The 11,716-nt window shown below is 46.9% G+C and overlaps 1 protein-coding gene across 1 annotated transcript; it reads left to right on the top strand.

Annotated features, from left to right (window-relative positions):
- Positions 1-535: 535 nt before the first annotated feature.
- SNAI3 (snail family transcriptional repressor 3) lies at positions 536-10,181 on the top strand. Its single transcript, XM_036752862.1, has 3 exons — positions 536-611; positions 6,846-7,481; positions 9,410-10,181. Exons 1-3 carry the CDS (start codon positions 536-538, stop codon positions 9,589-9,591), a joined length of 894 nt encoding a protein of 297 aa, XP_036608757.1. The 3' UTR covers positions 9,592-10,181.
- Positions 10,182-11,716: the final 1,535 nt, after the last annotated feature.

Genomic DNA, 11,716 nt, shown 5'->3' with positions numbered 1-11,716 from the left:
CCCAGCACTGGGGAGCAGGTTTTACTCAAAAACAGAGATGAAGGATTTGGAGTCTATGCGAGTTTCCTTAATTGTCCCCCTGGCCCCAGCAGGGATGGTGGGAATTGCTGGTCTGAGCCAGGGAGATCTTGCAAGCGGAGTCATTAGGCAGGGAGGTGGTTCTCCTAAGAGCCTGGGCTTTCGGGTCTTGAACCCAGCGACTGTCGGACACCTGTTCCCTGGCAAAGGAGCCTCCGGGAGGCGGCCCCCTCGGCCCCGCCCCCTGCACTTGTCCCAGTCCCTGGTTGGTCCGTTGGGTGAGCTATGTTAATAAGATCTGACCCTTATTGCACCTGACTCGGAGCCCCTGTCCAGCCCTAGAGGGCAGGGAGGAATGCGAGCCTTTGGGGCTGTGTGACCCTCCCGGGCTACAGGCGGGACTGGCGACTCCCCAGGGCAGCGGCAGCTTCGCCCGCATCTGGGACCTCCCCCGGGAATCCGCCGGACTCATAGGGCCAGCGCCGCGTCCCCTACCCTCTTCTCACTCCCAGGGAAGATGCCCAGGTCCTTCTTGGTGAAAAAACACTGGAGCAACCGAATCCCCAACTATGGCCAGTTGGAATCTCAGAAAGGTAAAGGAATGTCACGGTGGGCAGCTGGAGGCGCCGGAGCGGGGAGGTAGGGGTGGAGGGACTCCTCGCTGGTCTGCGAGGCGCCGGCCTTCCGGGGGGACATCGTCCCCCGCTCTCCTTTTGGGAGGAAAACTAATTTTGAAAAGCGGGCTAATTGCTCGGAGAGTCAGAGCAGCTAGAGAACGAGCTGGCGGCAGAGAGCCCAGGGGCTCCTTGTGCTAGCAGGTGCGAGCCCGGCAGGAGTCCGCGCTGGAGGATGCGGGGGCGGCGGCGTTGGGGAGGCAGTGTTGGAGCGTCCTCGGAAACATTGACTGGGGAGGGAAAGAGGGAGAAGGGGGCTGCTAGAGGCGCCGGGGACCTGAGACTATGAGACCATGCGGGAACCCACCTGCTACGCCCGACCTTTGCCTCCAGGCCGATTCGCAGCTGTCTCAGCCCCCAGCTGGGGGGCTCAAACACCCCAAATCTGTTGCCAAATTCCTGGGAAAGATCTTGGGGCTTGGGGACCGGCCGGACCTAGGCGTTCTTCCCAACCTTTCCCCCAAGGGCTGATAGAGACCCTCCCACGCTCCTACGGCCCCAGCTGGGACAGGAAAAGAAAAAAGCCAGTGCTTGCTGGCGGCGACCCCTCTCCCTTGGCCACCAGTGTACTCTGGAGTCCCGGGAATTTCAGACTCTGAGCTGTGGTTACTCCTGTAGTTCCGAGGGTGCCGATCTCTTTCTGGACAGGAGGGGAAAAGCAATCTGTTTCTATCTCTTTCTCTCTGTCTCTCCCTCTCTCTCGAAGGAGAGAATAAGGCTGAAGGGTCATGTCTCCCTTTTCCCCACCTCTCCAGAGATTTCGAATTCCACTCCCGGCTGGTGTCTGATAGGAGCAGACCCTTAGACTCTGTGTCTCTCTCTGTTTCTTTCAGGAACAGACACTTACTTAGAGGAAAGAGAGGGTCTAAGTGGCCAATTCCAGAGAGCAGCCACAAGCTGAATTTAAACTCCTTGGAAAAGTGTGAAAAAGAGGGACCGAGCCCTCACACATCCCCATTAGCCCTGAATCCTATTTCTAACTCTTCAAGTCCCTTTCCCTAACCTTTCTACCTCATGGAGACTTCCTAAGGCGCTGAGTTCTAATTTATTGAATGAAAAGATTCGCAGACCTTCTTACAGTTCATTGGTTGGAAATTGTAAGGAATCCCCTCATTTTACAAACGAGGAATTTGGGGCGCAGAGAAGGGAATTGATGTGCTCAAAGTCACATTAGTACAAAGTAGCAGAGCTTTGATTCCAGCCCAAGTCAGTTCTCCTTCCCCTACAGCCTTTTGAACCACCTCCAACACTGAACCATTGGGCCATAGGGGAAATAGGTAGGTAAAACTTTTTCCTTCAGAGGAGAGCTTGTTTGGAGGCATAAGAACACAGTCCTCTGACTTGATAGAGCAGCCGCCACTATCTGGGGATCGGCAAACAACCTGAGGGAGGGCATTGCTCTGTATCCCCCAAAGCAGGAGGGGGAGAAGAAACCCAGGGGGGTTTAGAGTAGTCTTTGTGAAGGGTTATTTTTTCCTGTGCTAGGGGCAAGTCACCTGATCAAACACTCCCTTCTAAGCTCCTGAAGTCCATTGTTTGGCAATGGTATCCACACCGTCAAAGTGAATTATTCATTAACACATGTCCACGTCCACTCCCCCACCCTCCCTCCAAGTAACCACCACATAGATGATGATCTCAATTTCCAAGTGACTCCCATTAATGGCAGTGCCCAGAGCCATCCCTAAGGGGTGTCTCTCCACCCCCAACCTGATATCACTTCAATAAGTAAAATTGGGTTAAAATTGTGAGTAGTCTGGGGAAAGGGAGTATGAGAGGGTAGCTATTGAACAGGAGATGGGGTACTGGGGAGGCTTGATCCTAATTGCCTGTATATTGGTCTTTTGAAATACCACTGGTAAGATTTCCTGCTGGTTGCCGTGGGCAGCTCCAACCACCTGTCTCTGGCTAGGGTGGGGTTGGTTCGAAAGGGTCATGAGTCTTGCCTGTATCATTTTTCCAGGGTAGACTTTCTGCTGAGGGAACTCCTTGTGTCTTTAGAAGGTCTGAGATAGCCAGGGTTTGCTTCTGAGTAGGTGCTCTCCTTGGAGGGTTTTCCTGGGAATTAGAGTATCCAGATTACCTGAACCCACAAGGAGTGAAGACTATTCTGCTGGAGATCCTGACCTCACAAAACAACAAAAGAAAGGGGAAAAAATCAATTATTAAAAAAAATCCACAGGCAGGCACTCTCTGGCTGTGAAGTCATTAAGTACCATCCAAGGTGGTCTAGTGGCATTCCCATCAAACAGATTTTTTTTTTTCACATTCTCCTTTCTCTCCCTATCTTCTACTCTTTCTTCCTCTTTCCAATTTATTCCTTAGGCCTGTCCATGGTACCTATAGCTTTTGCCTGGCTCTGCTGTTGCTGCCACCCAAGAATAATAAGGTTGCTGAGCCTCGAAAGATGCATGGAAAATATCTTTAGTGTCCAGAGAAGGAAGTTTAGAAACTGCTAATGATTTCATTAATATGGGGAACCTCTAGATGGGAAAACTCCCATGAATGTTCATCAACACTTTTCTATAGTTTATAGTCTTAGAGTTGCCTATAGCACTGAGAAGAGACTTGTCCAGGGTCACATGGCCAGTCAGAAGCAGTTCTTGAACCCAGGTCTCTTTGCTCTAAGGCTAGTAGTCTACACACTAAGCCCTACTGCCTCTCCTATCTGATTGATAATGGTTCCCAGAACTGAAGTGAATGGAATGGAATTCTCCAGGGCCTATCTCAAAGGAACTGAAAGCTCTTCTCCTTGCTGCCACACCCACCCTGAGGAAGGACAAAGGACACCACGGAAGCAGGGTTTATTCTTTTGCCCAGTGGAAGAATTAAGGTGGGAGAGGTTACAAATGTAGGAGAGGACATAACACTAAATTGAATGGGCAATGGTAATGGCTGGAAAGATTGTCTGCTTTACTTCTCTTTATAGATAGGGCTTACAACAGGTAAGCACCAGTAACTGATTTCATCATGATTGCTCATGGGTATTTATTATGTGCCTGTGATACAAGCAATGGAGTCAGACTGTCCTTATGTGTTTCCTAGTTCTTTTCCTTCTATGAATTCTTCCAGAGGTCTACATTTTTCTGATTATACACCAGGGCTGGACTGGGGGAAGAGGAGGGCCCACCCAAGAACAATACAGTGCATCCCAAAAACATTAGTGTAGTTTTTAACTTTAATGGCTTAACACTATGTTAAGACTTTGGCGGGGGGAGGAGGCAGCAGCTAGGTCTGGAGTCAGGAAGACACATCTTTGTGATTTCAAATCTGGCCTCAGACACTTATTAACTGTGTGACTGTGGGCAAGTCACTTAGCCCTGTTTGCCTCAGTTTCCTCATCTGTAAAATGAGCTAGAGAAGGAAATGGCAAACCCCTCCAGTATCTTTGCTAAGAAAACCCCAAAAGGGGTGATGAAGAGTTGGACATGACTGAAACGACTCAACAGCAAGCCAACAATATATGTGGATGGGGAAAAAGTAGATACCTTTAATCCACTGACATTTTCAAAGGCCTGGAAATATATGCTTGACTAAAAGAAAAGGGAAATGAGGGAAGAGAGGGAGAAGGGAGGGGAAGAAGAGGTATAAAAGAATGGGTGAATTTCAGCCTTGTTCACTTTCATAATTAGTTTGCAGCTGCATCATATCTGTTGGATATGATGGGTCAGGGATAGAGCTGGCAGACAGGTGTGACTAGGTCTCCTAAAAAGTGACCCCTGGAAGGAGGGAGGGGAGGGGAGATCACTATCATTGCTAAGCTGTTTGTTCTGAGTGCCCAGCCAGAGTTATCTCTGGGATGATTCACTCTCAAAGCCCTCCCCACCCCCCAATGCCTAGGAGCCAACAGTCTACGTCCTCTCAAGATTATCCAGTAGTTAAATGGGAGAAATAAATACACAAAATGAAAATACACAAGACCTCTTCCCTAAAAGTAACATTAAATTCTGAGTTCCAAATGGAAGTTCCCTTGCTCTTTCCTGAAAAATAAACAGATCTTTAAGGTTTCTATAGTGCAGGGGCTATTTGGTCAGGGTTTATCTGAAGCAGGTATTATATTTTGTTTAGGGTCCCATGTTTCATGATCCACCTTCCATAATCCATTACACTGTGAGTTCCTAGAGGGAATGTTTGGGTTTTTGTTTTTCTGCCTTTCTTTGTATCTCCAGCATTTACCCCAGTAAATTCCTGGTACACAGCAGGTGTTTAATAAATGCTTGTTGATTTGACTTGTAGCCTACTTGTTTGAGGGGTACAGTTATTATCTTGACTCATCGCCTTTTTCCAGTGTTCTTTCTAGGCCGCTAAAATTCTCTAACTGAAGATCAATTACTCTGAGGGGTTGGGAGTAGGAGAAATCATCAGAGAGAAAGAGAAGGGTCCTCTCAGGGGCCCTTTCAGTCTCTCTCCATGGATAGAAATATCGGTTCTATATTATGTGTGGATACATATGTATGTGGGATGTAATGGAACGTGCATTAAAAATCCTTTATGAACCAAGAGTAAGGGAGCTCATTCTGAAATTTTAGTTTGGAAAAGACTCCAGAATTTAGCCACAACCCACCAGATTAATCTGTTTACACTGAGGGCATTTAAGCTTAGGTGCTTAAACCTCTGACCCCCTACCTGCTAGGGAGATTGTGAGACTAGAATCGTGGTACTTGGCTTGCAAATGCTAATTTTCACGAGTGCTTTCTCCTCTGTTTAATTGTGGGTTTTAGGCATTGTCTTGAGGCAGCTAGGTGGCACAGTGGATAGAATGATGGGCCTGGAGTCAGGAAGACTCATCTTCCTGAGTTCAAATCTGCCCTCAGACACTAGCTATGTGACCCTGGGCAAGTCACTTCACCCTGTTTGCCTCAGTTTCTTCATCTGTAAAATGAGCTGGAGAAGTACAGAAACCACTCTAGCATCTCTGCCAAGAAAACCCCCGAACCCTAATACAACTGAATGACAACAAATGTCATTTCTATTATAGTGGCATTCTAGTTCCACTGGAGATACCCAAACAAGGTTCACATTTTTCAAAAGGACATGAACATGGACAACCTTTTAGAAGGTTGAACCAACTGAGCCATAACTGAACAATACAGTTGGCATTATCCCTCAGCAAGGGCCAAGTTCTGTAATAATAGGCAGCTGATAGGTAGGCACAGTGGATAGAGCGCCAGACCTGGAGTCAGGAAGACCTGAGTTCCAATCTAGGCTCAGATATGTGACCCTCAGCAAATCACTTAACCTCTTTCTGCCTCAGTTTCCTCTTCTATAAAATGAGGAAAATACTAACATCTCCCACCCAAAGTTGTTGTGAAGATCAAACAAGATGACAAACCTTGGAAATTTTGAAGTGCTCTCTCAATTCTAGAAGCAGCTAGGTGGCACAGTGGTTAGAGTCCTGACCCTGGAGTCAAGAGGACTTGAGTTCAAATCTGGCCCCAGACACTTACTAGCGATGTGACCCTGGGCAAGTTACTTAACCCTGTTTGCCTCAGTTTCCTCATCTGTAAAATGAGCTAGAGACGGAAATGGCAAATCACTCCACTGTCTGCCAAGAAAACCCCAAACGGTGTCACGAAGAGCTGAACACAACCCAACAACAAAATTCTCTCTATTATTAATGTGTTTTAGAGATTGTTTAATAACGTCAACTTTAGATGTAGCCAGGATAATTGAAAACTACAGATAATCTAGCTGGTCTGGTTGGTTGCATCAGCTGAGGGTGCGGCCATTCTGTGGTAAGTATAACTGAAAGAATTCACCGTGTTGACTAGTCCACCGGGGGATAAGTGATATTTGTATGTTTATATTTTCCATGCTGCCTAGTGCTCTGACTGCCAGAGCTGCTCAGAAACCTAGAGAAAGAAAGCTGACAAAGCTCTGGTGTTTTTAGATCCTGAAATGACTTAGATGCTGGTGATTGGGTGGATGGGACAGGAGCTCTGTCTGCCCTGGGACAGACAGTGGTGTGAAGGTCTCCCTCATTCTGGTTTAGGGAGACATCCATCCCCAAGATGAGCTTCTTGTCTACCTTCCCTTGCCGCTGGGTAATTTAAGGAACCTGTGCTTGGTTTGTGGGGTAGAATAAACAAATAGGGATAGGAACTCTCCAACATGGCTCATATCTTTCTGTTCTCTCTCTCCATATCCTTACAGAGATAAATGGGTCCTGCTACACCTGTGAGGGACTGGTCTTCCCCCTGCTCCTTCAGGACAGAGCAGCCCCTTCAGCAGCCAGCGATGCTCCCAGCCTGTGGGACCGCAAATCTGTTATCGCATGTATCTCGCTGCCTCTCCCCTTAAATGGGGAGGTTCGGGGAACCCCCAGCCCACAGCCTCTGGAAATTAGCGTGGTAGACTCCCTAGATGGCCGAGCTCCCAGCACCCCTCTCAAGGATAGCCTGAACCATCTCAACCTTTCCCCGTTGCTGGACATGCCTAAGCAGTGGCCTCTTGATTCCAGGCCAGAGGTAGACAAGGCTCCAGATAAACTCCTTGGGGGTGGAGGCCCACAAGGTGGGAGCCCTCCACTGGGCTCTGTGGGCTGCTTTGAATGCTTTGACTGCCATAAGACCTACCACACGTTCTCCGGGCTCTCCAAACACCGGCAGCTGCGGTGTAATCTGCAGGCCTGCCGTTTCTTCAACTGCAAGTATTGTGACAAGGAGTACGCAAGCCTGGGGGCCCTCAAAATGCACATCCGCACACACACGCTGCCCTGTATCTGCAAGATCTGTGGCAAGGCCTTCTCTAGGCCCTGGCTCCTCCAAGGTCACATCAGGACTCACACAGGTGAGACTGGGAGAGGTGAACTAAGCAAGCCTACGGGGTCAGAGGAGAGACTAACTTTGAGGAAGGGAACTGCTAGTCATCTAATGGGATAGGAGTAATCAAATATGACCCCCAAAACACACAAACACACACACACACAAATATACAATTTCTTTTTCCTCATGCAGAAACAGCAAATTTTGCAATTTGTCTTGCAGACTGAATTTGTTGTTTGAGTCTGAATCTTTGCGAACTGAATCTGTTTTTTCATACCCTACTGTAATTCAGAGTTTAGGGGTGGCAGAGGTGGGGAGAATGGAAGAATTGTACAGAGGTAAAAGGAATGGGCTGTTTCTCTGGGAGTCTGAAATTATGGCTGGGGGTTTCACTGGGAAATTGGGAGAAGCTACGGTAAACATAACTCACCCACGAAAGGTTGATCAAATAGAAAAAGAAGCACAAGACCTTAAGAGAGAGAGAGAGAGAGAAGACAGAGTCCATCGACACCAAGAAACAAAGAGAGAAACTGAGGCAGGGAGAAATGAAGAAAGAGATGGAGACAGTCATCCTAGAGAGAGAGAGAGAGAGAGAGCTCTGCTACTCACCCAACCTTTAAGCCCAGTGGTTTTCCTGTATTTGCAGTGGTATTCAGATCAGAAGAAAGACAACATGTGGTGTAACACAGTCCTCACAAGCCCAGTATCATAGCTTGCTTAGAATCTCACATGAACTACCCCAGAAGCAGAGATTGGAAAGCAGACTTTTGCAAGAGCCGTTTTCTGCTCCCTGGAGAATTGTTTCTTCTCTCTCTCTCTCTGCACTTAGCTGAGGGGCTCTCCTCATTGCCTACTTTCCCTCTTCAAAAGGGCCCTTGAATCACTAAGCACACGGGCTCCAGAATGTCAGGGGGTTGAGTGCTCTTGGGCCAAGGTGATCGGAATGCCAGGTGGCTCCATAGAAGGCTGTCCCTGGTGGCCATTTATCATGGGGGTGCCCAGCCATAGGAAGAATGCTAATGTTTAGTGTTGGAGTCCAGCTAGTCTTATATATTCATCTGCCAGAGTCAGCTTAATAGGCTAAGGAATTGGCTGGAAGTTGTCTCTGATCCTGAGACCCAAGGTAGAATGATGCTCTGGGGTTGCTAATGACTGTTGGATCCAGAGGCTCGACCTAGTCAATTTTATTTCATGATTTTTCATCAGGGCCCAGAATTTGCATTTGTTGTGTAGCTTTTTGTACTCCTGGACATAAAGGTAGCTAGGGGGCACAGTGAATAGAGTGCTGGGCCTAGAATCAGAAAGATCTAAGTTCAAATCCAGCCTCAGATGCTTATTAGTTGTGTGACCTTGGGTAAGTCACTTAACTTCTGTCTGCCTCAGTTTCCTTAACTGTAAAACAGGGATAATAATAGCACCTCTCCCCCAGGGCTGTTGTGAGGATCAGTGAAGTCCTTGGCACAGAATAGGCACTATATAAATGTGAGCAATTATTATTCTGGAGGATTTTCCCCCCATTATAAATTTTCCTAAGGAAATAGTAGTGTGGTCTCACAGTTAGAACATGAATGAGACATTCTGAATCTACCACCAAATAGCTTTGTGGCACTGGAAAATTTCTGTGCACTCCTCTGCCCCAATATTCCTTCCAGTGGGAGAGAGGGGGCAGTAATAACTCCCCTTCCTTATTATCTGCCTTTAGGGGGCAGACAATATGATCATGAGAATGATTTCCCATTCACAATAGGCAGGAAGCACTCTGAATACTTCTAAGTGTTCTCTTCAAGGTTCATTTACCTTGTTCCTGTAACATAGGACAGGTTTAAATCCGACCTGTTTTCAGTGGTCTTGTACAAAGACTCAGTCTTGTTCTGGACTGCTCTAGGAAGGGAAACTAGATGTTGATACTCCAGACAGACTGGTCATTTGGGTTTCATCTTTTCCTCTCCGCAGGTGAGAAGCCATATGCCTGTTCTCACTGCAGTCGGGCCTTCGCTGACCGCTCTAACCTTCGGGCCCACCTGCAGACCCACTCAGACATCAAGAAATACCAGTGTAAGAGTTGCACCAAAACCTTCTCCCGCATGTCCTTGTTAACCCGACACAAGGAAGCAGGCAGCTGCCCAGCCTCCTGATGGCCACGGAAGTGAGAGGAGGAGGGGACCCGACCTGGAACACCCAGAGTTGTGGGGTCACTCTTGGAAGTCCCTGGGTGACTGCACCACCAGCAGAACTGCATTGCAGATTATGGCAAGGACCTGGGCTCTCAGCAGTCCCTCTTTCCTTTTCCATTTGGAGCTAATCTATCCAAGCAAAGTGCTTGTCAGTGCAGCTCTCCACTCGCCTTGGGTCCCTCCTCTGTGCCTCCCACTTCACTCTGTCCCACATTGAGGCCTTGCTCCTGGCTGAGGGAAGAGCATGCAAAGCGAGAAGTCATGTCCTCTGGTTACAGACTGAAGCGCTCTGTTCTATTCTTCAAGAGTTGGGGCGTGGTAGGATTTAGAGAGAAGCTGCTAAGCCAAAGATCATTAGGATATCCTTCTCTATGCTGATGGAACTAGAGCCCTTTCCAATCAGTGACTGGACAAAGCTCTGACTTAGGCACATGCAGCTTTGCAGACCAGACTGAGGTTTTACCCAGGGCTAGTGGCATGCTCTAGTGTCTAGGAAACCGTTGTAAGCATTAGCAAACCTAAGCTCTGGGCTTGTTTCTGACAATGTGGGGCTCGGGACAAGCTGTTACATATTCCTTTGCCTTGTTTTTTCTCTCATAAAAATGGGAAAAAATGTGTCTACACCAGACAATGGCAGTAACGGTTGGATGGGGTAAGATGGGGGGAGGCTCCCCCTGCCGGACTGGCACCTTTACAGAGCCAACCTAGGCATTGTTGGTGTGACTGTCTTCTGTGGGGAAATACACCTGTGGAATATTAAAAGAGGAGTCACAAAGCCGCTGTCTGTCCTGTTCTTTGAGCTTAGATTTTCTGGGACTAAAGTTATCCAAACAAACACATGTCGAGCACTTGTATCAGGGTGCCAGGCATAATGCAAAGTGCTGGGGATGTTTCAGAAGTGGGTAAAAAGAGACACTGCCCAATCTGGAATTAGGCCCAAAGGGCTATAAAACTGCATACCCTTTAACCCAGAAATACCTGTATCCCAAAGAGCTCATAAAAACCGGAAAAAGACCCACATGTACAAAAGTATTTATAGCAGCTCTTTTTGTGGTGACCATGAATTGGAAATTGAGGGGATGTCCATCAATTGGGGAATGGCTGAACAAGTTGTGGTATATGAATGTAATGGAATATTATTGTGCTATAAGAAATAATGAGCAGGCAGATTTCAGAAAGACTTACATGAACTGATGCAAAGTGAAGAGAGCAGAACCAGGAGAATATTGTAGGATGATCAGCTAGGATTGACTTAGCTCTTCTTAGCAATACAACAATCCAAGACAACTCCAAAAGACTCATGATGGAAAATGCTCTCCACATCCAGAGAAAGAACTATGAAGTCTGAATGCAGATCGAAGCATACTATTTCACGTTTTTTTTGTTTTTTGTGGCTCTTCCCTTTTGTTCTGTTTCTTCTTTCACAACATGATTAATGTGGAAATGTGTTTACATGATTGCACATGTATAACATATCAGATTGCTGTCTTGGGGAGGGAAAAAAATTTGAAACTCAAAATCTTAAAAAAATGAATGTTGAAAACTTAAAAAGAGAGAGAGACGCTGAACTTACAATCTGATGAGACACTCACACACACGCACACACAAATAGACACGTACAAGGTACATTCAGAGTAGATAGGAGGTAACCTTGGAAAGAAAGGTTCTAGCAGTTAGGAGAATGAGAGAAGGCCTCTCTAAGACAGCATCTGAGTTCAGTTTCGAAGAAAGAAATGGGTTAAGAATTTGAGCTCAGCATATATAACCTATGTCAAATTGCTTACCATTTTAGGGAGGGAGAAGGAAAAAATTTGGAACTCAAAATTAAAATTAATGTGAAAATTTGCCTTTATGTGTAATTGGAAAAAGTAAAACACTATTAAAAAAAAAGTTTAAGCTCAGAGACAGCCCTCAGCAGTATTCTAGTATAATCTGGTCCTCTATCTGAACAGAATGAATATGGAAGATGGCGGGGGGAGGGACAGAGACAGAGAAGAGAGAAAAGGAAGAGTATCATGAGATGAGATATTTTGTGGGAAAAGAAGAAGTGGGGGTGGGGTGGGCAATGAAGATGCTGTGTGGAGGA

Source organism: Trichosurus vulpecula, chromosome 3 (genome assembly GCF_011100635.1).
Source record: "Trichosurus vulpecula isolate mTriVul1 chromosome 3, mTriVul1.pri, whole genome shotgun sequence".
Classification (NCBI taxonomy): Eukaryota; Metazoa; Chordata; class Mammalia; order Diprotodontia; family Phalangeridae; genus Trichosurus; species Trichosurus vulpecula.
Note: the sequence above shows the minus strand (reverse complement) of the source record. Positions and strands in the feature narration are given on the sequence as shown.

What these genes read in the sequence shown, in the direction of transcription:
- SNAI3 (XM_036752862.1), top strand. Translation starts at nt 536, where the DNA reads ATGCCCAGGTCCTTCTTGGTGAAAAAACACTGGAGCAACCGAATCCCC. An exon ending in CCAGTTGGAATCTCAGAAAG is followed by an intron (nt 612 to 6,845) that starts GTAAAGGAATGT and finishes ATATCCTTACAG; the next exon opens with AGATAAATGGGTCCTGCTAC. An exon ending in TCACATCAGGACTCACACAG is followed by an intron (nt 7,482 to 9,409) that starts GTGAGACTGGGA and finishes TCCTCTCCGCAG; the next exon opens with GTGAGAAGCCATATGCCTGT.